The 25,120-nt window shown below is 39.9% G+C and overlaps 1 protein-coding gene across 1 annotated transcript in view; it reads right to left on the reverse strand.

The window, feature by feature from the left end:
• med14 (mediator complex subunit 14) overlaps positions 1–25,120 on the reverse strand; it is a 72,989-nt gene that overhangs the window by 17,799 nt on the left and 30,070 nt on the right. Inside the window, exons 15-25 of the mRNA XM_078232587.1 lie at positions 20,369–20,503; positions 19,168–19,244; positions 16,069–16,229; positions 14,815–14,961; positions 14,644–14,735; positions 14,298–14,450; positions 11,332–11,601; positions 8,880–9,017; positions 6,355–6,463; positions 5,034–5,165; positions 2,304–2,483 (exon numbers count right to left, since the gene is read on the reverse strand). Coding sequence (XP_078088713.1) covers positions 2,304–2,483; positions 5,034–5,165; positions 6,355–6,463; positions 8,880–9,017; positions 11,332–11,601; positions 14,298–14,450; positions 14,644–14,735; positions 14,815–14,961; positions 16,069–16,229; positions 19,168–19,244; positions 20,369–20,503 — 1,594 coding nt within the window. The remainder of the gene's footprint in view (positions 1–2,303; positions 2,484–5,033; positions 5,166–6,354; positions 6,464–8,879; positions 9,018–11,331; positions 11,602–14,297; positions 14,451–14,643; positions 14,736–14,814; positions 14,962–16,068; positions 16,230–19,167; positions 19,245–20,368; positions 20,504–25,120) is intronic.

Raw genomic sequence — 25,120 nt, forward strand, 5'->3', positions numbered from 1 at the left:
TTTACACTAAACTGGCCTTTTATCGAAAGTTGCCAAGTAGTGCTTATCCACCTGACTACAATGTTAGAAGTTTGAATTCTAGGCTTACAGATCTCCCAAACCTTGCTAATTCTGGTAGCATTTCACACTCAGTAAACACTAAAAGGTAGCATTTTAGAGAAACAGATAGAATAAATGTGAAGGAAAGACCATTTTGTTCCCAATCCCACCTTGCTGTATTAATATCTGTTGTTGTGTACACAGAACAGTATTCAGTCATGGAGGTGTTTATGCTTAAAGACTGTCCCATCCTGCTGTGGAAAGATGTATTCAATGCATATAGAAATAAATTCAGCTGACATCACCCATTAGAAATCACAGGATCAATCCTAGTGAAGATCAATTTGACCAAAAGCAATTACCAATTGTTCATGTTGCAAAGTATTTTCCTTTACTTACTGTGCAATACTTAATGTTATAGAATCATAGGGTCCTTATAGTACAGAAAAAGGCCATTTGGCCCATCATGTCTGTGCTGACCTTCTGGAAAAAGACGTCACCAAGGCCCTCCCCTCCACTCTATTCCCGTAACCCGCGCATTTACCATAGCTAATCCACCTGATCTACACACCTTTGGACACTAATCGGCGATTTAGCATGGCCAATCCACCTAACATGCACATTTTTGGATTAATTATGATTGTTTCATCTTTTAAAAAGTCAAGTACTTTCTTTACTAAGTTTCCTTTCCTTTTACTAAAAGGATCATTATTCTACATGCAAGATGTTGTAATATTTGAAATGGAAGTATATTTTTGATCTATATTATCTTGTGGGGTAAATGTCCAAAGAAGCTGAAATAGTAAAATGTTCATGCAATTATTCTGTCTCATTGCTGGCTGCTAATTTGATGTGGAGATGCCGGCGTTGGACTGAGGTAAACACAGTAAGGAGTCTAACAACAGCAGGTTAAAGTCCAACAGGTTTATTTGGTAGCAAACGCCACTAGCTTTCGGAGCGCTGCTCCTTCGTCAGGTGAGTGGGAGATCTGCTCATAAACAGCAAACAGGGCATATTGTGTCTTTATATGCCCTGTTTGCTGTTTATGAGCAGATCTCCCACTCACCTGACGAAGGAGCAGCACTCCGAAAGCTAGTGGCGTTTGCTACCAAATAAACCTGTTGGACTTTAACCTGGTGTTGTTAGACTCCTTACTGTGCTAATTTGATAGCCAGTGTCAAGTTTCATTATTGTGCAGATTCTAGTAAGTTTAGTCAAGTTAAGTAACTTAAAAGAATTTAGAATATTACTCTCTGTTCCTTTTAGCTTCAAATGTTTTGTTTCTCCAAGACAGGTGGACAACCCAATTTTAGGCTTCTGTCATTATCTGCACCATTCAGAATGCACAGTTCCAGCACTGAATTATTACGACCAGGACAGATTTAGAAGCCTTAGTCATTCTGATATTGGCCTGCCACTAAGAGACAATGAATCTGCTTTTCCATAGATCAGCATGTGTTAATTCTCTGTGTCCTAACTAGCACCTTCCTGATCATCCATAACCCTTATGTGCGCTGGCTTACACAGGCTCACAGTCAAACACTGCCCCGATTTTAAAATTCTCATCCTTGGTTTCAAATCTCTCCGTGGCCTACCCTGTCCAAAAATCTGTAATCTCCCTCAGTCCTCCCAGCACCTTAATTCTGCCCCTCTGAACACCCCCGATTTTAATTGTTCCATAGTTGGTGACTGCACCATCAGCTGTCTATGCCCAAGTTCTAGAATTTCTTCCTTGAAGATTCTCTTTCCTTCAAGATGTTCTTTAAAACCACTTTGTCCAAGCTTTTGGTCATCTGCCCTAATGTCACATTAACTGTTCAGTTTCATATTTTGCTTTATAACATTCCTGTGAAGCCCCACTGGATGTTTTATTTAATTAAGGGCACCATATTGGTGTGTGAGATTGCAATGAAGAACTATACAAGGATCCAACAATCTTGTCAGGTGAACATATGCAAACATAAAACAAAACACGCATTGGTTTGGTTTTCACTTGTTGAAAAGAAAATACAATATTGTGAATGCAGGCAATATTTCTAATTCGTCAATATTTACTACATGAATGTGTGGCACTCTCACCATTCTTCTGAAAGTTACACTGAAATTGAAATATTGTTGGGGGGAGAAGAATGTATTAAATGCACAAAATTAAAATTAAATTGCATTTCTATCCACTCAAACAATTAAGTTGCCCCAAAGAAATCCAATTTTTGTATGAAAATGGAATACAATTTGGAAATAAGACAATAGTTGTTGAAACCTACTTGTTCCAGCACGTGGGGAGTGAGATACATCTGGGATTGGTGAATGCAAGGATGGATTTGCTGGAGACATTCCAGGAATGCGTGCTAAAGATGGTCCAGGCAACTGTGGAGAACCAGGCCAGTTTCCAGGGCGCTGACTGGGTGACATCATTGTATAAGGTGAACTTGGGTCAATTGTGCCTGAACAAAAAAAATGGCATCATATTAGAACTCTCACTCTTCCGTCCTCACCAAGGCTGATTCATGCCATCTGCAAACAGCTCATGAAATTGCATTGATGCAATCATGGAGATGTCTATGTCTAATCACTATTCAGCTCTCATGAATAACAGTTATAGAGAAATATCAAATATCATAAACACAAAACAGTTGTGTGAAAATTAATTTCTTGGACTAAAAATGCAAAGGTTTTCATGCTGCAAAATATTTTTGAATTGAAACTTTTTACAATACTTAACAGCGTGATTGCTGCATTTTAAAATATTAATTCCTCTAATTTTTTTGTGCAGCTCTGAAAACAGTTCAACAATTTTAAAATTTTATTTTTGTTCAAATTTTATCCCTTTTTAAAAAAAGTTATAATTGGCCAATATATACTTTACACAAATTACTGACAATTCTAATAGTTGTAACTAACATTATATTCTTTATATTTTCTTTTTTGGCTCTTTACTAACGAATCTCAAGATATTGTGCAGAAAGAGAATTCTCAGACTACATGACCTGTGCTCTGTTGAAAATGTCACCAGTCCATGCAAAAATAAAAGCCTTATCCCAGGTTTTAGGGAAACTGAGTTACTCAGTATAAATTTCAGTCCAGAAGAAAACAATTCAATGGATAAATGTAATGATATAGTTGTGAACATTTAACTTTTTTTGTGTTACTTTAGACAAAAATGACTGGAGAAAAGTGGCAAAGATTTTTTGGCACTGCCCAAGGGGCAAAGTGCCCATGCCCACGGGCCACCTTAGCACTGCTCAGACATCAGGCAGTGCCAAGGGGGTAGGGCCTCGGGGCAATCGGTGGGGTCCCGCTGCCACTCTGCATTGGGATCGGTCTGCCTCTGGGGAAGGGGGTCTGCCGGAGTGAGGGGAAATGGGCTGTACATTGGGGCGTTCTGGAACAGGAGGGGTTCAGGGCCGACCCGGGAATTGTTGTGGGGGCCGCGATCTGGCCATGGTTGTGTGTGTGTGTGTGTGTGTGTGTGTGTGTGTGTGGGGGGGGGGGGGGGGGGAAGAGGAGGAGAAGAGAGGAGGCTGGAGTGGCAACACTGCGGGGGTCCTGGGCTGGCCACCGATCAAGCTGGCCAGCAAACGGGGAGTCTGACAGATCGGGGCCACTGCGCATGTGCAGAGTTCCAGAACTGTCAGACTCCAGCGCGAATAGGCCCCCCCCCCCCCCCGGGTCTTTAATGATATTCACGACTGGGACCTCTGCAGTGCACAGAGTGCGGAGATTCGGATGAGAAGCTAAATTGACAAAACAGTCGAGGTCTAGAACAGTTTTCCTGCCAATTCGGCACTTTTGGGAGAATCGCGGCCTATGTTTCAGTTCAATTGGTTCATTACCAGACCACAACAGTGAATTTTAGCATTCCGATGTGTTGTGAAGTTAGTGTTTGTCAAATCATAAAAAATTATGAAAATGCTAAAAATTGTAAAATTGCCTGTTTAAAAGATGGTTTTGGTTTTTTTGCACTTAAGAGTTCTAAAAAATGAGGTGTGCAACTTAAGAGTTTAAAAAAATATGCAGGTGTGCAGCACACAGCGAGCAGAGTGTGAAACAACGTATCGCTAGCCTACGCAGTACTGCTGCCAGGACAATTGGTTAAACTTCAAAACCAACCTATCAGTTTAAAATGAGCATTTCGGTAGCAGCAGCCTAATGGATTTGAATTTGATGTTTGATAATCTGTAAACCAATCCTATTGTGGGGTTTTTGATATGTCATTGGGGGTATAAAGGCCACAGCTCCCAGCTCCAAACTGCCAGAAGATCACCTGCCAGTGACTGTCACAGATCTGAGAGAGAGAGAAAAACACAGATGGCAGCTCTCTAACAGTGTAACAGCCACATTGATGTCTTAAAGGAAAGCCTCATCTCAATCGTAAAGGTACCAAAAGAGGATAGTGAAGGCAAAAGAAATCAGCAAAGAAGGAAAAACATTCCAGAAGACGACAAACCCGATTGCATTTTGAGTGCGACTAAAATTTCTATTTTTTTGTTAATAAGTGGGAATTGTAATTATCTAAACAGCATTGTTAGAATTGTGTTTTATTCGGTTTGTTAATAATTTAGTTAACCTGCTTACTGTTAGTTAGAAAAAAATAAAAAATGTTACTTGTTTATTTTACAGAGTGTCTCTCAGGTAGTTATTTTGATTTGGCCACTAAAAGCTGTTAAAGGGCAGATAATCCCCCTTCTCACAAACACTTTGACAGATTATGAAGGGAGGTACTTCTCTTTGAGTGGTTGAGTGCTAGTTCTCAGAGATGAGATCAGCAGGTGTTTGTAACAAATATGAGAAATGGGCAGAGTTGATAGAAGTCTTAACAGCAAGTGCATCCATATATGGGATTTTTATTTAAAATTGATCAAAGGATTCAAGTGCATCTGATACTTAAGTATCCAACCTATCAACATAATTGAAGAAAGATGCTCGAGGCAACAATCCTCAAAAAATGATAACAAGCAGCAATCAATTTTAGCCAAATAAGCAGAAGAACTCACCATGTGGACTTGCAAAGTTTGGTGTCTGTCCCATTGAAATTCCAAGGGAAGATGGCGACGGAGAAGGTACAAATGATGCTGGTGATGGGGCTCGTATTGCACCACTTGGGGAATTCGCTGGATGTAAACTCCCTGTATAAAGTAGAATTTGATGAATTTTGTCCACTGCTTACAATTCATCATTTTATCTTTAGGTGACGAGACAAACATTTTTGCACAAAATAAACATCGAGAATACACCATTCCCAATTATTTAACAAGTACTAAGAATTTAATAGATACATTTTTTCTTTTAATTTCAAAACCCCAAACTAAATGAAAAGCAACACATTAAACTAAAGGTCAGGAATTTGTTTGAAAAATAAATGTCCCTTTTCTAATCAAAAACTGCCTATTTTCCCTCAAATGTCAATGGAACAGATATTTAAGGAAGGCAATCAATAAATTACCATACATCAAAATACAGAATACAGTCCATGAAATGCATTTGTGACGTTAGTGTGCCTTAAGAAATGTTTTTTTAAAATCATGTTCTCTGCAGTTAAGCAGCTTTGGTTTTTTTTTCATCGTTGCCGAGCTGTCTGCTAGAAGTCCTTTTATTGCTGCTTCAATGGTTTAAAGGGGTTTTGTTTATTTTTATTCTGGGTTATATAAAAACACGATGATGAAGTGTCATCCTGACTCAAAACATTGGCTCTATCCTCTCTCCACAGATGCAGTCAGACCTGCTGAGTTTCTCCAGCATTTTCTGTTTCAGATTCCAGCATCTGCAGTATTTTGCCTTTATCTTAAGATTTTAATGTTTGTTGAAGAATCAATAATTTTAAAATGCTTTTTTAAAAACAAATTTTTTCTCCTTTCTCTTTTACCTCCTTCTCATAATCCTATTTTTCTTTCCCTCTCTATTTCATTTTCTGCACATGTTTTTACATTAAATTGAACATTCTAACATACACTAAAATCTGTGTGCTTCAGCAAGGATTCTTCAATCTGACTAGTTGAAGAGACACACTGTTGCATGCCCTATCACAGGGTCCTAGATCTCCTGTGGAGGATGTTGCATTGTCTCACACTTCTGATGACTGCAAATTGCCACTCAATAGTCCACGAAAAGTCAGCTGGCAGTCTGTAACAAGTGCAAAGAACAGCAACCACTCTTCATTTGTAGCTGAATGCAAATGCAGGATCATTTTTCTCCATCTCGCTTGAAGGCAGTAACTTAAGGTAGTACAAAACTAAATGTTTCACTGTTCAAGTACCCTGTATTCATAAACTTTGGTATTTAGAATTAAAACAATAGTAAAATATATTCATCAGTTACCTGGTGATTGTGTAGGCATCATTTGTGGTGATGGTGTCACTGTATTATGATAAGATGTAGGTGGTGATGTCAGAGGATAGTTTACTGCTGCACCAGATTTGGTGAAAGGCTGAGGGAAACAAATTTACACATCGTTTCAAGATAAATAAGAGGTTACCTTTTCGATGGAGATAAAAGAAACCCATAAGAACTTCATACGTGATGTTTTATGAGCAATACTGACTGCCCAACAACGTTCCTAACTGCAGCTGATGTTTGGAACAATAAGTACCAACAACTTGTGAAACTTTGATCAGGTCAATCAAGGCATATCCTTCCTTCCCATCTCCTTCCTAGTATTGCTAGGAAGTCACAACACCTTTTAAAGTCCACCTGTGATTAGTCTGGACTCTGGGAATATTGACAGTCATATCAGGAATCTCTTTTTAAATCCACTTGGCTTTCTCACACTTGTACGAATGAAAGCATTTCTATAGTGCTTTAAATGTTCTTCAGACATCCCAAAGTACTTCACAGTGAATGAGTTACTTTTAAGCTGCAACCAATGTTCTTCTATAGGCAAATGGAAACTCAATCAGCATGCAGCAAATGAGATAAATGACCAAGATGAATGACTGGATCCAGAGAAGCAACATGGTCAACTTCAAATGTTAACTGTTTCTCTCTCCACCAATGCTGCCAGATCTGCCGAGATTTTCCAGCATACTTTTTATTTCAGATTTCTAGCATCCACAGTATTTTGCTTTTGTTTTAGAAATAAATGACCAGTTAATTAATCTGTTTTAGTGGTTGAGAGATAAATGTTCATCTGGGCATTAAAAGAACTTTCCTGGTGTTTTTCAAATAGTGCCATGGAATCATTTACAATGACCCGATTGGCAGATTAGGCCGGAGTTTAATTTCTTATCCAAGAAACAACACATCTGACAATGTGGCACTCCCTCAGTAATGAAGTGTCAGTAAAGATTTACATGTTCAAGTCCCAGAGTGGAGCTTCAACCTATACCATTTTGAATCAGAGGCAAGAGCAGGGCACCAAGTAAAGTTGATACCTGGTTTACCTTCAGATGTGACTTCCATTTCATGACCTTTAAAAGATTACAACACATTTCCAAGTGCCTATATCAAGAGCAGCACTGGAGAAAACCCCGGAGTTTATAATCTGAACTTGGAAAAGGCTTTAGTAGATGTTATACAGTTTTCCCAATAAAATGTTTGATGGAGCACTGAGACTAGAAGATCTCAGACTGAATCCCTGGGATTGTGTTTAGGTAGTTGATTACTATGGGAAAGCAATTGTAGTGATATAATTGGATGAACTATCCTCAGGCCAGGAATGGGGAGAGAAGATAAATATTAATTTTAGGTCACCCGTTCTTAATTGCAAATCAGTCACTCAGGCCAGGAACCAGAATATTGTCAGAATTTGTGAAGCTGCTCCAGGAAAAAAAGAGAGGTTCCATAGAAGGGCACAATATTGAACATTAAATAGTAAATTTCAATAGATCCGTTGGTGTTATGCCATGGAGTATATGATATCTGGGTTGTTATTTAACTCATGCAAAAGGCATTATCCTAAAGCAACTTCATTCATATATCAGCAGCCAGCTTGGAAAATAACCAAAACTTGAGTTTTAAGAAATTAGTTAAAGCTAATGTACAAGCCAAAAACTGTGAGTTGAGTCATGTCAACCTCAAGAGTCATTTATCATCTCTGGTGACTGAGATGATGATGTATTGATGCAGAGCAAGAAAACTAGTCACCCTTTTGCTGCTGGAATTTTTTATTCCCCATTACTATGAAAACATATGAAAGTTCATACAGACATGGAAATGGTAACTAAATTTTGAAAACTAATTTTGAATAGAATAGAATAGAATAGAATCCCTACAGTGCAGAAGGAGGCCATTCGGCCCATCGAGTCTGCACCGACCACAATCCCACCCCACATATTTTACCCGCTAATCCCTCTAACCTACGCATCCCAGGACTCTAAGGGGCAATTTTTAACCTGGCCAATCAACCGAACCCGCACATCTTTGGACTGTGGGAGGAAACCGGAGCACCCGGAGGAAACCCACGCAGACACGAGGAGAATGTGCAAACTCCACACAGACAGTGACCCGAGCCGGGAATCGAACCCGGGACCCTGGAGCTGTGAAGCAGCAGTGCTAACCACTGTGCTACCGTGCCTGTGTAAGTTTTGGTTAGTTGATTCCTAATGTCACTTATTTGCTGGCTACAGAACATTAGCAAAGGCTGCCACCACCCCGCCTGTCACTCGAGAAGATTTTGCAAAGAAAAAAAATATAAAGAAACAAACATATTCACAATCAAAATACCAGCTTTGACTAGAGCCATTGGTCACCAATATAGTCAATACTGATGGGCACCATTTTGTTGTAAAAAAATGCATTTGTTTGACCTCCTGCACATAAATCTGCTTCCAAACGATACTTGAAACCATGTTATATCAATAGCTCCTAACATATAGATGGTTCTATAGTTCAAAAGGCACAAGTACCTGTTGTGGCTGTGACTGAAGCTGAGACATTAATGATTCTATCATGTCCCCACCAATTGGAGACGGTGGGTTATCGTCTTCATTTACTGACCGCCTACGTGCATCCTGGGTGCTGTCCACAAACATGTTCAAGAAAGTCTGGAATGTAATCAAAATTTAACCAATCAATTCCGTTGCATAGTATTCCTAAACACAGCAGATTATACTGATTTCTAATAAATTTGTTCAAGCTAATGTACAAATCAACAAAGTCATGACTGGGGTTATGTCAATCTCATGAGTGATCATCATCACTTATTGCTGACAAGAAATTGTATTGATGCCAAATTCAAGGCAGAAATTGTTTGAATAAATTTGCCGTAAGATTATATCAAAATGTGCTAATAAAATATTCATATGACCGTACATGTGAGGTAATAGTTGTGTCACTAACCTGCCTTGCCATAAACCCAGCAAACAACATTGGAGAGAGATTCTCCCATCCCGCTGCGCTGCATTTTTAGCATAGCAGGGTGGGAGACTCTAGCAGCTGCTGATTTGCGCTGGGCGTCCAGGCCTTCGTGCATCTCCCAGCGCCAGATTTCCAGTCCCGGCACTGAGCTGCCTAATATGTGCTCACTGTAATATAATTTAAATAGCATTAGCGGGCCCGGGGTTGGCGTCTCCAGGCCCGCTAGCCTCTCTCTCCCCCCACCTCGCCAGGAGTATTTCACTCCACTGGGGTTTACTTTAGATCCCCACTTGCAGGGAGTTGGCTGACCGACCCTGCAGAGGATCGGGCGCTTGGGGGGGGCTGCCCACTGGGCATTGCCACCTTGGCAGTACCAGCCTGGGCCCCTGGCATTGTCCAAGGGGCAAAGTGCCAATACCCAGGGGGAAGCTTGGCACTGCCCATCGGGTGAGTGGGGTCTCGCTGCCAGTCTGCAGTCGGGGTTGTTGGGGGAGGGAGGCCAGTGATTCAGGGCTGGCCACCGAGGTGGAGGGGGTTGGCACTGCTGGTGTGGGTGGGAGGCCGAGAAACATGTCCAGCAAACTAGCGATCAGGCCATTGGAGGCTCAGAAGGCCAGCGATGCAGGGTCGTGGGGTTGATCAGCAATCGGGCTGGCCAGCAGACAGGGATCACTGTGCACACGCCGGTCTCAGCACTGACAGATCGGCGCATGTGCAGTGGCCTGCTCAGCGCTATGCTGCCAGCCACTCCAATGGGAATAGGCCGGGCCCACTGGTTTCTGGAGTGAGTCATGCTCATGTGGGAGATTCATTATGAAACTCCCACTGAAAAAAAACAGCATGATTTACTCCAGTTTTTACGCAACTTCGACACTTAGAATGTTTTGGAAAAATCCCACCCATTATTTTTGTGGTCATGCCCAACCAACTTTAGGAATTTATTTTTCACGAAGAGCATATAATAAAAAGTTAAAAGATTTCTAATACAAGACTGAATATAGTACATACAAAAGGAACTACAAATTTGTAGATTGTTTTCAGTGATCACGAATCCCTTAGGACATTCTAATTATTTCACTCCCAAGTTTAGAACATTGCTTTAACTTTTCGCATATTAGAATAGCTTGTGACATTATCACAGATCTTTATGCGTTAATGAAACTGGATTTCTTTCGCAATCCCACCCCTCCCTGACAAAGAGTCTGCAGAAGTTCTGCATCAAGGTCTCTGTCAATGCCATTCTAGAACTGAAGATCAGGAGGAACAACATTACCTAGTATCACTCATCTACACTAACTGATGATAAAGGAAGATGCTATGTCTGGATCAAGTGATTTTTCAATTGAAAAGAACGCTTCCATTCACACTATAAAAGACATAGTTCTCGTAATTTTATTTGATGATTTTTTTCAAACAAACATTAAATTATTTATTGGATTATGTCTTCTTCCTGTCATATCAGCCTCCAATGACACTAATAGGGAACAGATGTGCAGCTCTAATAAAACAGTGGGGGTCACAACTGAAATATGGTAGTAAAGTTGATCCAAAATTGCAGAACCCTGGAAAATCATGTTATTAACTGGTTACTCTGCATTCCTGGTTGGTCATAGTTCCTTTCAGTCCAAGCTCAATTAAAAAGATAAATAAAATTTCTGTAATTATGTCATTTTTGCATATACAGTGGATAAGTAAATTGAACTAAAGAAATTCTTGGATTACTTGTCACTTTAAATGAAATATTTTTCAGCCCCATAATGACTTGTAGCAATAATGACAAAACCACATTGGATTTTTCTGTTTACATATATTAGTGCACATTAATAGGAATTCAATCATTCATTAATGTTGTTGGAAATTTCTACCTCAAATTCTGTTGCATCACATAGATGGGAACACACAAAATATTAATGGAAATTAAGGTGGTTTAAATAATCTGACAAAATACTTCTAAAGAATACTTTCAATTAGCTCTCTTTAGCAATTGAATCAATTACATACCTTTAAGCCCGGAGCTGGATGGAATCCCTCTACGATCTTGCTGTTGTCAAAAAGACTGTATGCACCATCACGTATAGCCACAACACCTCGGCTTCGACAGTATATATCGATGCAGTACATGTTACGGAAAGCCAGTCTGATGTGTGTGGGTGACTGGGGTAATATTGAAAAACACTGATAGGCGGTATTCGTTCGATGTGTGAGTCCCAACATTGGCACTGTTGGGAGTTTATTAATAGCATTCAGTGGTGCCTGTGTATCATACAATATCTATAGAAAAATATACAAGATGACTTTTATTCCAAATGTATCAAATGCAGAATTTGAACAGTTTATTTGTATACATAATCATATCATACACCTGTATTATATATTCTACCTACGGCTCAGCAAGTCACTGAGGTATCCAGACTGGGAAGGTAAATTTGTACACCATCAACAAAAACATAATTAAATCAGGGTACTTGGTTTATCACAGAACATGATATAAAACTGTGCTGTGGCTCTTTCCTCCCATATAGAATCACTTGTTTATAAGACAGTTTTTAAATACACAACCAGATATACACAACCTTATATAAAACAAACTTAAAGTATACAACTTGATTCTTTAAGGCATAAACTGGGGTTGGAAGCCAGATTAAAGTAAAGCAAAAGTAAAATTTATTTATTAGTCACAAGTAGGCTTACATTAATACTGCAATGAAGTTACTGTGAAAGTCCCCTAGTTGCCACATTCTGGCGCTTGTTCGGGTACACCGAGAGAGAATTTAGTATGGCTAATTCACCTAACCTGCACATCTTTTGGACTGTGGGAGGAAACCGGAGCACCCGAAGGAAACCCACACAGACACAGGGAGAACGTGTAAAGTCCACACAGACAGAGACCAAGCCAGGAATGGAACCTGGGTCCCTGGCGCTGTGAGGCAGCAGTGCTAACCACTGTGCCACCATGCCACCCTGCAACTCATCACTTACTAGCTCGAGTTCCACATACATTTCACAGAAATACTTGGTGAAATCCTTGAAGAAATCACATACAGCTATCTTGCTGATTGTGGTAAGGGAATCCAGTTACATACTGGACGATAATAATAACAGCACAGGAGACTATTCTACCCAATGAGTGTATGCTGACCCTCAGTAGAGCAATCCAATCAATTCCATTCTCTCCTTTTTCAACCTTTTTTTCTTCAACTCCATATAGATAACATGCAGTGCATTCCTTCAATCTTCTCTGATCTAATTTAAATTTTTGAAACAGCATACTCAATTCACCTTTTACAGATCCTTGATCTCCTTATTTAACTCAAATCTCTTCACGTGCCCGCTAATGTTTTCCCTGATTATAGTTTCCAAAATCTTACCCACAACTGATGTTAAACTGACCAGCCTGCAGTTGCTAGGAATATCCTTGTACCCTTTATTGAATCAGGATGTTGTATTTGTCATTTTCAAGTCCTTTGATATATCCTCCTTATCTCGGCAAGGTTGGAAGATTATAGCAAGCCCTTCTGCTATTTCCATCCCGACTTCTTTGAAAAACTTGGGATGCAAGCCATCAGACCAGATGACTAATTTACTCTAAGCACAGCTAGCTTTTCCAGTACATCCTTTTGAACAATTTTCACTCCATACATTTATATCTACCACTTTCATTTCTACTGACACTTTGTCAGCACACCTTGGGAACGACATATGGGCCTTGGAGGGTGCACAGAGTAGATTTACTGGAATCTAGAAAGTTATGCAGTGATTTAGAACCATAGAACGCTAAAGTGCAGAAAGAGACCATTTGGCCTATCAAGTCTGCACAGACTCTCCGAAAGAGCATCCCACCCAGGCCCTCCCCTTCGCCCTATCCCTGTAACCCCATGCATTTACCATGGCCAAACCACCTAACCTACACATCTCTAGACTGTGGGAGGAAACCGGAGCACCTGGATGAAACCCACGCAGACACATGGAGAACGTACAAACTCCACACCCACCCAAGGCTGAAATAGAACACGTGTCCCTGACTCTGAGGCAGCAGTGCTAACCGCTGTGCCACCAAGCCACCCTAATCAAAGTTTACAAGACATTAAGGGAAACTGATAAGGTAGGTAAAGGAAATTATTTTGATGGTTGCAGAATCTAGGACTAGGAGACACAGCCTTAAAATTGGAGCCAAACCCATCAAGGAGTGAAGTTTGGAAACATTTCTACAAAAATGATGGGAGAAGTTTGGAACTCTATTTAGCAAACAATAGTCTGATGCTAAATCAATTGTTAATTTTAAAAGAGATTGACAGATTTCTGTCGAAGGTATTAAGACATATGGAATTAGGTCACAGATGAGCCATAGTCTAATTTGAATGGCAGTACAGACAGCAGAGGATAAATGCCTACTCTTATTCCTATACTTCCCTTCACAGGAGCAATCATGCAGGGGCAGATAAACTTAAACTTAATTTTCTGAGAATTATGACATTCAGGGTTCTGTTTTTTTTGAAGATCACTTCCTATCCAAATCTCAGGAAAATATCATGGCAATTTACTAATTTTGCAAACCAACACAAGAGCAATTCTTTTAACAGCTTTCAAAATAAGAAATTTAACAGAACAAAATCATCTTAATGTATCTTAACACTGCAAAGGACCGATTCAAACCTAGAGCAGGTGCAAGTGACCATAAAGCAAAAGGAAGAGGTAATTGTCACACAGCTTAATACTGCTGGCTGAGTACCAAATGCATTCTTGGCAAGAGTCATTGATGAGTGCTGATTGATGAGCATCAATCAACTCTCCCAGTGCTTTATGCAGTCTAATACCACAGTAACCTAATTAATTCTCTTCATTATGGAAAATTGTGGTCGAACTGATATGGTTTCATATATTTTACCGTAAAATTCCTCACTTCTATAAAATTGGAAAACGCAATATTTTAGCAATACTTAATCAGAAAGTATAATTTATGCATGTACCTGCAGTAATTGAACAACATTTGGTGATTTGTTGAACATTTCTTGCAGTTGATGGAGTATGATGTTGTGGCAGTTACTGCAGCCGGAATTCGGACCTACTGTTCCTAAGGAAATGTGGAATCGTTGATGACTGGGATTCCATTGGATTGTTATCTGTAACATAAAATGCATTTTCTTTTAAAAGGAAAATTAACCATGGAGGCATCTCATTTTAATTTAACATCTTTAATTTGTTTTCTTGGAGTCCTTAAATCATATATTTACAGTGCATACTGTTTTAAGAGGTACAAAGATGTTGCATATTTGTAAGACAAATAGTAAATGAAATGAACTGTATGTTGCTTACCGAGCTGCCTTTAGTGGCTCCATAGCATATGACAAGTTTACGGTAATTGTAGACACGTATCTCGGAGAAATGATTAAGGTGGGATGGTATTTCTAGAAGGTGAAATGTTAGAAGATTATTTCCTGTTCTGCTCTTGCTGTTATTTTATAATTTAAAAATCATGATTATTACCTGGCAAGGAACGTGCAAAATCTAGAACACAGTCATAGAGCTTGGCTATGCTATTCAAGTCATTCAGGAATGCCTCGACCACCTTTCGACCTCCAACAGGCTCTGATAATAAACTTTCATAAGTCAGATAGACATGACGTGTTGAACCTGGGGACAAAACAAAATAATTACAGACAAAAGTGACTGAAATTCATTTTACCAAGAGCTATTAAATATTTGTGTCAGTTATGAAAAGTATTTTATTTTCCATACCGCAGTTTCTCGACAATGATTTTAGATCTAAAATGAATACTGCAAAACATCTGTGACAAACCTTTTAATATTTTGACTGGTACCCCTTTTTGTAGAACAAGATTTCATTCCACATCAAACATGCAAAGATGAGATCCATAACATGTCATTAATAACACATTTAGAAGTTTAGCTGTGGTGTGGTTTTGGCTTTGTACCAATGCTACATTTGTGAAGTGTAAATCAGGTGTCAAGATCCTAGTTCTTGAAACCATAGAATCTCTTCTTCACTTTGGTGTCAGGTTGGACATAAGTCTGAACTTAGACTGCATTTAAGCTATAATAGTACAAAGTGAAACACCTACTTTGTAGTGATGTTTCAGGTTTACTTTGAGTGTCCAAGTTATTTTCTAATCTAAAACTAGGTTCTACTTTCTTAAATAGGCTTTTAAAAAACTGAGTGATTGCCAAGCTCAGTGGAAAAAAAACAGTATACATTCTATCCCAATTTACTTATTTGAAGAATTAATATTTTTTGGCTTTTAACAAATATCATGCATCACTTGCAAACAAAACTTATATCTTAATACATTCTACTAATGGAATAACACATTATACTTTGGCGTAAAACATTTTATGAACTTTCTAGGACATGCAACGTCAATTTGGTTTGGTGTAATTTGGTTATGTGACACTCAGTGTCCCAGATCAGTATTTTATTTTTTGAACTTCAGAAAACTGGAGAAAAGAAATGCAACAATTATAGCAGTAACTTTTCCACTAATTTGATTCAACATAAATACTATACACGTCTTGTACTCCATTTTGGTGGCTCAAATAGTTCTTTGCAAAGCTGTGATTTTTGAGTGTCCAAGACAAATAAGCAAACCACTTTAGTTTCCAAGTCATGGTACAAGGTCAGCTGAAACACTCAATGACATATCCATCACTTTAAAGAAAAACGACTCAAAATTGAAGAGTTTTGCAAGTGGTGTAGACATGTCAACATGGATATTTATCTACCTTGCTCTTTGGCAGAAGTACTATTCAGGGGGCAATTAGCAAATACCAATTCTGCCACCCAAGTCCGATTATTCCTTCCCTGTAATCGGAAAGTGCAATCCAGCAAAGATCGATCTAAGGCCTTCTGTGTCTCCTCACTGACACTCGAACATAGAGGAATCCTGTGGAGAAACAAAAATCCACTTAGTCAAAAGTGAAGACCTTTAATTGCTTGGAGATGATGGTCAAAAAAAGTAAAGGGGTAAGATTTTTAGCCCAACTAAATACAACCAATCATTATTTTACGCTGTGCCATAAGTCAAAGACGGTACTCCCATCTTAAGGTCCAAGAGTTCAAATTCCAGCATCAACCTTTCAATTTAACTACTTCATCCACAAATTAAGTCCATGCAAAGAATACGAGCAAAAAATAAAATTAGAGGCTCTTTATTTGAATCTACGAAGCATTCACAGTTAGATCAACTAGTGGCATAAATCGTGATAAATGGTTTAGGTTTAATCATCGTTACAGAGATGTGATAACAAGGTGACGAAGGTGGGGAAATAAATATTCCAGGGTACACAACATTTCGAAAAAACAGGCTCAATGGAAAGGAAGAAAAATAGTCCTGATAAGAAAGAATGACATAAGGACAGTAGTAAGAAAGTAGAATCAGTATGGGTGGAGATTAGAAATAATGTTTCAGAAAATGCTGGTGGGAGCAGCTTAGTTTCCTAACAATAGTTATATCATTGAACAGAGAATTATGAAACAAATAACTAGACCTTGTAACAAAAGCAATATAATAATTGTGCAGTCTTTAATCTTCTTAAGGACTGGAACAATTTGGCAAAGGCAGTCCAGAAGATAACTTTGTAGAATTGTGACAGTTTCCCAGAACAATGCATTATGGAGCCAACCAGGGAAAAACTATTTTTGATCTAGTATTGTGCAATGAGGTGTGGTTAAATAATAAACTCATTGCAAAAGGTCTGTTGAGAAAAGTGATTATAAAATAGAATTCCATATGATATTTCAAAACGATATACTTTAGTCCTAACCTAGAATCTTAAAGCCAATTATATAGGGATGAGGAGAGAACTGGCTACACTGGATTGGAGAACTAGAAGATATGGTAGTAGGTAAACATTGGGAAACATTTAAGGAAATAATTCAAAGTTTTCAATAATGTATTCCAGTACTAAACAAAAACTCAGCAAGGAAGATCCATCCATAGCCTACAAAGTAAATTACAGACAGTGTGTGATTAAATCAGCAAGTGCCACCAGATGTTGATTAAAAAGGGGAAAAAACAGATTGAAAATATAAAAATAAATAGTGAGGAATTTTACAGGTATATAAAAAGGAGAACAGCTGAAGTAAATGTGGTCCATTGGAGGTAATCACTGTGACAGAAGAAATCATGACGGTGAGGAAATGGCAAAGACACTGAACAAATATTTTATGTATCCACAGCAGAAGGCACAAATTACATACCAGACATTGAGGGTAACTAAGGGGCTAATAGGAGTGAATAACTCAAGATATTTAATAACAGCAAAGAAAAGGTATTGACGAAACTTAAGAGACTGAAAACCGACAAATCCGGAGGATCTGATGGCCTACATCCTTGGGCTCCAAAAGAGGTAAGCTGCAGAGATAGTGGATGTGCTGGCTATGATTTTCTTTCCTTCCCTAGAACAGTCCCAGCAGATTGGAAGCAATGCAAACATAATGCCTCTATTCAAGAAAGGAGGAAGAGAAATAAAAGTGACCAGTTATCCTGGCACCAATTGTCAGGAAAAGATTTGAATCTTTTATTGAAGAAGTCTTACCATACCTAGAAAATCATAGTTTTTAAAAATTCATTTACAGGATGTAGGCATCATTAGCTCCATGGCCAGAATTCACTGCCTGTCCCTAATTGCTATTGAGAAAGTGGTGGTGAGCTGCCTTATTGAACTACTACAGTCCCTGTGATACAAGTACAGCCACAGTGCTGTTAAGGAGGGAGCTCCACCTGAAAAGGCAAACTTCTGAATATTCACTACATCAGACAATGCCAACGTGGTTTTACAAAAGGGAAATCATGATTGACAAATGTATTAGAGTTTCTTGAAGGGGTAACTAGTAGGATAGATACTTCTGAGGGAACAGGAGACAGGAAGAGACTTCAAAGGACCACAACTTCTTTGCCTGGTGAAACAATGATTCCTTGAAAATTAACATAGCAGCCATTTTTGTGTTTTATCTGTTTGAAGTTTGGCTGAGAATAGCCATTTTGGTGCGGAAGCCCCTGGAAGAACTCAAGAGACAACATCAGTGAGTGTTTTTGGCCAAGGGAGGACAAAGAGGAAGATATTAAGAAATCAGGCAATTAAGGTCCAAGCAATCTGCAACTGCCGCCACAGGCAAAATTAGTGCATCAATGTGTGCAACATTTCCCCTGATCAGAAGTTATGACCCTTAGTTTCCAAGGTGCATGCAGAAATCTTAATTTTGATGTGCCTACAAAATTCGACAGTATCTGCTACACAGCAAATATCTATGTGCCAGGAAAGATTGGATGACTTGGAGAACAGGATCGTCTGGCTCACCAATTTAGTTAACAGATATGTTACAGCACATTGAAATATTTAACTCCAACTTTCCCTTTGACTTAGCACATTGCTTCCGGTTGCAAAAAAGGAGAACTGAAAGTCACAGATTTGCATGAGACTCAACTATCTGAATTAAAGCTTGATGCCAATGCACAGAACTTAGAAAGTTGGTGCAGAATCAGATAACTGAGAAATTTGTGGTCATGTGTTCACAAGGCTGAATCTCAAATCCTTCTAATACAACCAAATTTGTGAATACGTTACTTGAAGTTCACACCATGTGTGATCCAGAATGAACAAATGTTCACCCAATTTTCAGAGTTTCCCAGTATGCATGAACATTTCTCTAACAATTGAAATCCAACTTGCTTAGTCAGTATTTGATGGGCTATTTGTTTTGCCAGAAAAAGGAGGTAAGAAATGCTCCCTACTCTGTTGAATAATCAACAAAATAAGATCTCCTTGTGAAAAAGGATAAAAAGTCTCATTGTGTCACAAGTTGGAAGAAAAAAATGTTACCTTAGTATGCGTATAGCATGACTGCAACCATCGCCTTCCACTTGAACTCCTTGGTGAGGAATCTCCATTGCTGAAAGCTTTAAAACACATCCACTGAACAACTGAATATTTTTGAAATAATTGCACAAAAACCGCAAATCATTTTTCTAGGTCCTAAATAAACAAACTTAGGAACATTTCGTTATACAGTAATAGATACAGAAATGAACTTGGGCACAGTAAGACCTCAAGTAATGTGCTGTGTGCAATATTAAGCTCCACACTATTGGAAGAATACTGAGGATTTGGGGAGGGTACAGAACAGAATCACTAGGATGCTGCCAAGTATGAGGAAATGCAAATACCAGAGTGTACTTGAAATACTTGATCTTATTCCAATAAAACCCCTACACTGTTGATGTAATGTTTGTTTAAAAGTTAATAAAACGAGACAACGTAGATTGAAGCAGATTCCCCCCTGTTGTTGAGTAAAGAATGAGTGAGCATTGATACAAAACTAAATCCAAGAGGTTTAGAACATATAGCGTGAGAGCGTTGTGAAGATGTGGAATTCAATTCTAGGGTTACTAGTTGAAGCAGGAATGCTGCCAACATTCAAGTTTAAATTTGACAGGTGGATGAAGGAAAAGGTTTGAAGGGACAAGGTGGAACAGGGTGGATGAATATGCTTTGAATTATTTGTTCACATGGAGTGTAAACACTGACATGGGGAGATTGAATCAAAAAGGGCTGTTTTATGTTGCAACTTCTATAAATGTACCCAATAAACACTAATACAGAATACAAATGAAAACCTGTGTTAATGGATGCAGCAAATTTAACTTCTTAAATTTCCTCCTTTTCCCGCCTACTGAAAGTATTCCAGCTGCTTGGGTAGAGCTCCATTGGCATCCTTCAATACTAAATGCAAGTAGCTATTCTTGACATTTAAGCCTGGACGAAAAGTATTAACAGGCCACTTGATTGGAGGGACATCGCAGGTAAAATCCAATCCATACTTCACCTGATATTCACACAAGTGCATTTTCCAGCAAAGTTACCATGGAAGGACACGGCTCAGACTAAGAATTGCAGATGGCAGATTGCAGCACTCTTCTGTTACTCCCAGCTCAGATGACACAACTTGTGCTGAGTTGTATGAAGATTGAATGATCAAAGTCATTTGAAAAAGGTTACATTAAAAAATTCTAAAGCTTCTTACCTCACAACGAAGTCCAATAAATGGCATGTTTGAGTCACACATAGCGACCAGGTGTGCTAGGACCTTATTGAAGGCACACATTTCTCCCGTCCTCTTGGGTTTCTTAGGTTCTATAGGTCCTTGATCAGCAGACAACTACAAATAACACACATTTGTCAATTATCAGAGGGTTTTAAAGAAAAGCTTAGCATGTCATGGTGTCTTCTAAAGCCAAATTTTGCAAAGCACTGGCATATGGCTTGATGTGGAGATGCCGGCGTTGGACTGGGGTAAACACAGTAAGAAGTTTAACAACACCAGGTTAAAGTCCAACAGGTTTATTTGGTAGCAAAAGCCACACAAGCTTTCGAGGCTCTGAGCCCCTTCTTCAGGTGAGTGGGAATTCTGTTCACAAACAGAACTTATAAGACACAGACTCAATTTACATGAATAATGGTTGGAATGCGAATACTTACAACTAATCCAGTCTTTAAGAAACAAAACAATGGGAGTGGAGAGAGCATCAAGACAGGCTAAAAAGATGTGTATTGTCTCCAGACAAGACAGCCAGTGAAACTCTGCAGGTCCACGCAACTGTGGGAGTTACAAATAGTGTGACATAAATTCTGATTCTAGGATCGCATGATAAAGACTCAGGAGGAAAAAAGCAGAAATATTTATGTGAAATAGTGTGACATAAACCCAATATCCCGGTTGAGGCCGTCCTTGTGTGTGCGGAACCTGGCTATCAGTTTCTGCTCCGCGACTCTGCGCTGTCGTGTGTCGCGAAGGCCGCCTTGGAGAACGCTTACCCGAATATCAGAGGCCGAATGCCCGTGACCGCTGAAGTGCTCCCCAACAGGAAGAGAACAGTCTTGCCTGGTGATTGTCGAGCGGTGTTCATTCATCCGTTGTCGCAGCGTCTGCATAGTTTCCCCAATGTACCATGCCTCGGGACATCCTTTCTTGCAGCGTATCAGGTAGACAACGTTGGCCGAGTTGCAAGAGTATGTACCGTGTACCTGGTGGATGGTGTTCTCACGTGAGATGATGGCATCTGTGTCGATGATCCGGCACGTCTTGCAGAGGTTGCTGTGGCAGGGTTGTGTGGTGTCTTGGTCACTGTTCTCCTGAAGGCTGGGTAGTTTGCTGCGGACAATGGTCTGTTTGAGGTTGTGCGGTTGTTTGAAGGCAAGAAGCACAGGATCTGCTCGGATGAGGAGGATCGCAACAGACACCTCCAGACGCTGAAAGATGCCCTCATAAGAACAGGATATGGCGCTAGACTCATTGATCAACAGTTCCAACGCGCCACAGCGAAAAACCGCACCGACCTCCTCAGAAGACAAACACGGGACACAGTGGACAGAGTACCCTTCGTTGTCCAGTACTTCCCCGGAGCGGAGAAGCTACGGCATCTCCTCCGGAGCCTTCAACATGTCATTGATGAAGACGAACATCTCGCCAAGGCCATCCCCACACCCCCACTTCTTGCCTTCAAACAACCGCACAACCTCAAACAGACCATTGTCCGCAGCAAACTACCCAGCCTTCAGGAGAACAGTGACCAAGACACCACACAACCCTGCCACAGCAACCTCTGCAAGACGTGCCGGATCATCGACACAGATGCCATCATCTCACGTGAGAACACCATCCACCAGGTACACGGTACATACTCTTGCAACTCGGCCAACGTTGTCTACCTGATACGCTGCAAGAAAGGATGTCCCGAGGCATGGTACATTGGGGAAACTATGCAGACGCTGCGACAACGGATGAATGAACACCGCTCGACAATCACCAGGCAAGACTGTTCTCTTCCTGTTGGGGAGCACTTCAGCGGTCACGGGCATTCGGCCTCTGATATTCGGGTAAGCGTTCTCCAAGGCGGCCTTCGCGACACACGACAGCGCAGAGTCGCGGAGCAGAAACTGATAGCCAGGTTCCGCACACACAAGGACGGCCTCAACCGGGATATTGGGTTTATGTCACACTATTTCACATAAATATTTCTGCTTTTTTCCTCCTGAGTCTTTATCATGCGATCCTAGAATCAGAATTTATGTCACACTATTTGTAACTCCCACAGTTGCGTGGACCTGCAGAGTTTCACTGGCTGTCTTGTCTGGAGACAATACACATCTTTTTAGCCTGTCTTGATGCTCTCTCCACTCCCATTGTTTTGTTTCTTAAAGACTGGATTAGTTGTAAGTATTCGCATTCCAACCATTATTCATGTAAATTGAGTCTGTGTCTTATAAGTTCTGTTTGTGAACAGAATTCCCACTCACCTGAAGAAGGGGCTCAGAGCCTCGAAAGCATATGGCTTGAAGCATCACAACTCCTAAGCATGTCAGAGAATCAACAGTGAAATTCAGCATCCTGATATATTGTGCTCTATTTCACAGTGCTGTAATGGCAATCAGTTCAATTCTTAGTTCATCCGATTTTGATGTCCTATGCTGCATTTAACTTTGATAAGCACAGAAACTGATCACTTGACCCAGGTCTTTTTTTGATAAGCCAGTTTAGTTTCACTAGCCTCCCTACTCCATATCATTTAACATTTGTTCAGCAACTATCCAATGCACTTTTATAAAGAACATTCTAACTAGGCTCTTTATGCGCATTTTAAATCATCTCAGCTTCTTTCAGTGATTATCTGAAATATATGATCCCCGTTACCATGTTACAAGCCAGTGGAACAATCTACAATTATTTACTTTATAATCCTCTTGATCTTGAACAACAATTAAGTCACTGCTTAACCTTCTAAGTGATAATGAAAATATTTCAACTTCTTAAAAGTCTCTTCATAGCTGTAACCTCGTTTAAACTTAGTAACTCGAGTGAATCTATGCTGTACCTTCTATTGTTTTAATATCTTTTTACAACAGTATCAAAAACTATACACAATACTCCATCTGCAGCTCAAGATATTGTACAGATTTAACATTATCACTTTGCTTAATGATTTGGTGCATTGAGGTATAAAATGTTCATGACCTTTCTACTTGCACAATCTTCTTAATAAACTATGATCTGCTCTACCTAAGAGCATGGGAAAAAGAAAGAGCGAGGAGAAACACATGTTTGTGATTAAGTGAAGGACAAGGAGATAATTAAATGACCAAGGTGACATTGGTGTATGAAAAAGGACAATGAGAAATAAAAACCAAAAATACTTTCCATCTCCCTTTCAAAACTCCCACCATAACTCTCTTCAAATCATAAACTCTTGGCCTCTCTAACATTGCATACCACCCACCTACAACTTTCTTTGTCTTTCAGAGTTCCCGAACATGTTTTCACCTCCCAAATCCAAGACCATCATTCCTATAATTCTGTTCTGATCTTCGAGTCACATTTTTCTTCCATCATAGCAACTAAACAGCCCTAACCAAGATCAGAACAAACACTCTTCTTTTAGAGTGAGAATGCTGCATTATCCCTCCTCATCCTCTCTGCAGAGTTTGTCATAGTCAACAATATCATCTTCTCCAATGCACTTCCTTTCCTTACCAGCTCAGTGGGATTACCTTCACTTGGTTCTACACTTCCCAATCTGATCACAACCACAGCATCTTCAGCAATGGATTTCCTTCTCACCCGAACATCACCCAAAGGATATATCCTCAGCTCTCACCTACATGCTGCCCTTAGGCACCCATTTACTGAATGGCAGCTTCCAGATGCGTACTGGCAACACTGAACTTTTTCTCTCCGCCATTTGACATATGAAAGTTAGCAATAAGGGCTGGAGTTGGCCCTTTGAACCTGTACTATCATTCAGTAAGATCATGGTTGATTTTCTACCTTAACAAGGCCTTGAAACGCACTATTCCCATATCAATTAATTCTCTTCATAATGAAAAGTCTATTGATCTTCAATATACTCAACTACTATGCACCCATAGATATCTGGGATAAAGAAATCCAAGATTCACCCCCTTTGATTGAAGAACTTTCCCCTCATCTCAGTCCTAAATGGCCAACCCATTATAGAGATTGTGACCCGGTATTCTAGATTCCCAGCGAGGAAAAAAATTGTCTCAGCAGGTCTATCCTGTCCAGCCTCTCAAGAACGTGTATGTTTCGATTAGAATACTGCTCATCCTTCTAATATCAAGGGAATACAGGCCCAGCCCACAAAATCTCTCCACACAGGACAAGCTCCTCATCCCAGGAAACAATCCAGTGAACCTTCCTTGCACTCCCTTGAGGACAAGTATGTCTTTCCTTAGGTAAGGAGAGACCCACTACTACAGCTGTGGCCTTACAAATGTCCTGTAAAATAGTAGTAAGGTTTACATACACACATACAAAATTGAAGCAGAAATAGACCAGTCGGCCCCACAAGTCTGCTCTGCCATACCATTGAATTCCAGGTGTGAGTGAGAGTGACAGCCCTTGACATCAAGGCCGCATTCGACCGAGTGTGGCATCAAGGAGCCCGAGCCAAACTGGAATCAATGGGTATCAGGGGGTAAACTTTCCACTGGTTGGAGTCATACCTGATACATAGGAAGACGGTTGTGGTTGTGGAGGGTCAGTCATCTTAGTTCCAGGACATCTCTGCAGGAGTCCCTCAGGGTAGTGTCCTAGGCCCAACAATCTTCTTCATCAATGGCCTTCCCTCTGTCATGAGGTCAGAAGTGGGGATGTTCGCCGATCATTGCACAATGTTCAGCACCATTCGCGACTCCTCAGATACTGAAGTAATCCATGTTCAAATGCAACAAGATCTGGACAATATTCAGGCATGGGCTG

This window comes from Mustelus asterias, chromosome 17 (genome assembly GCF_964213995.1).
Source record: "Mustelus asterias chromosome 17, sMusAst1.hap1.1, whole genome shotgun sequence".
In the NCBI taxonomy this organism is placed as follows: Eukaryota; Metazoa; Chordata; class Chondrichthyes; order Carcharhiniformes; family Triakidae; genus Mustelus; species Mustelus asterias.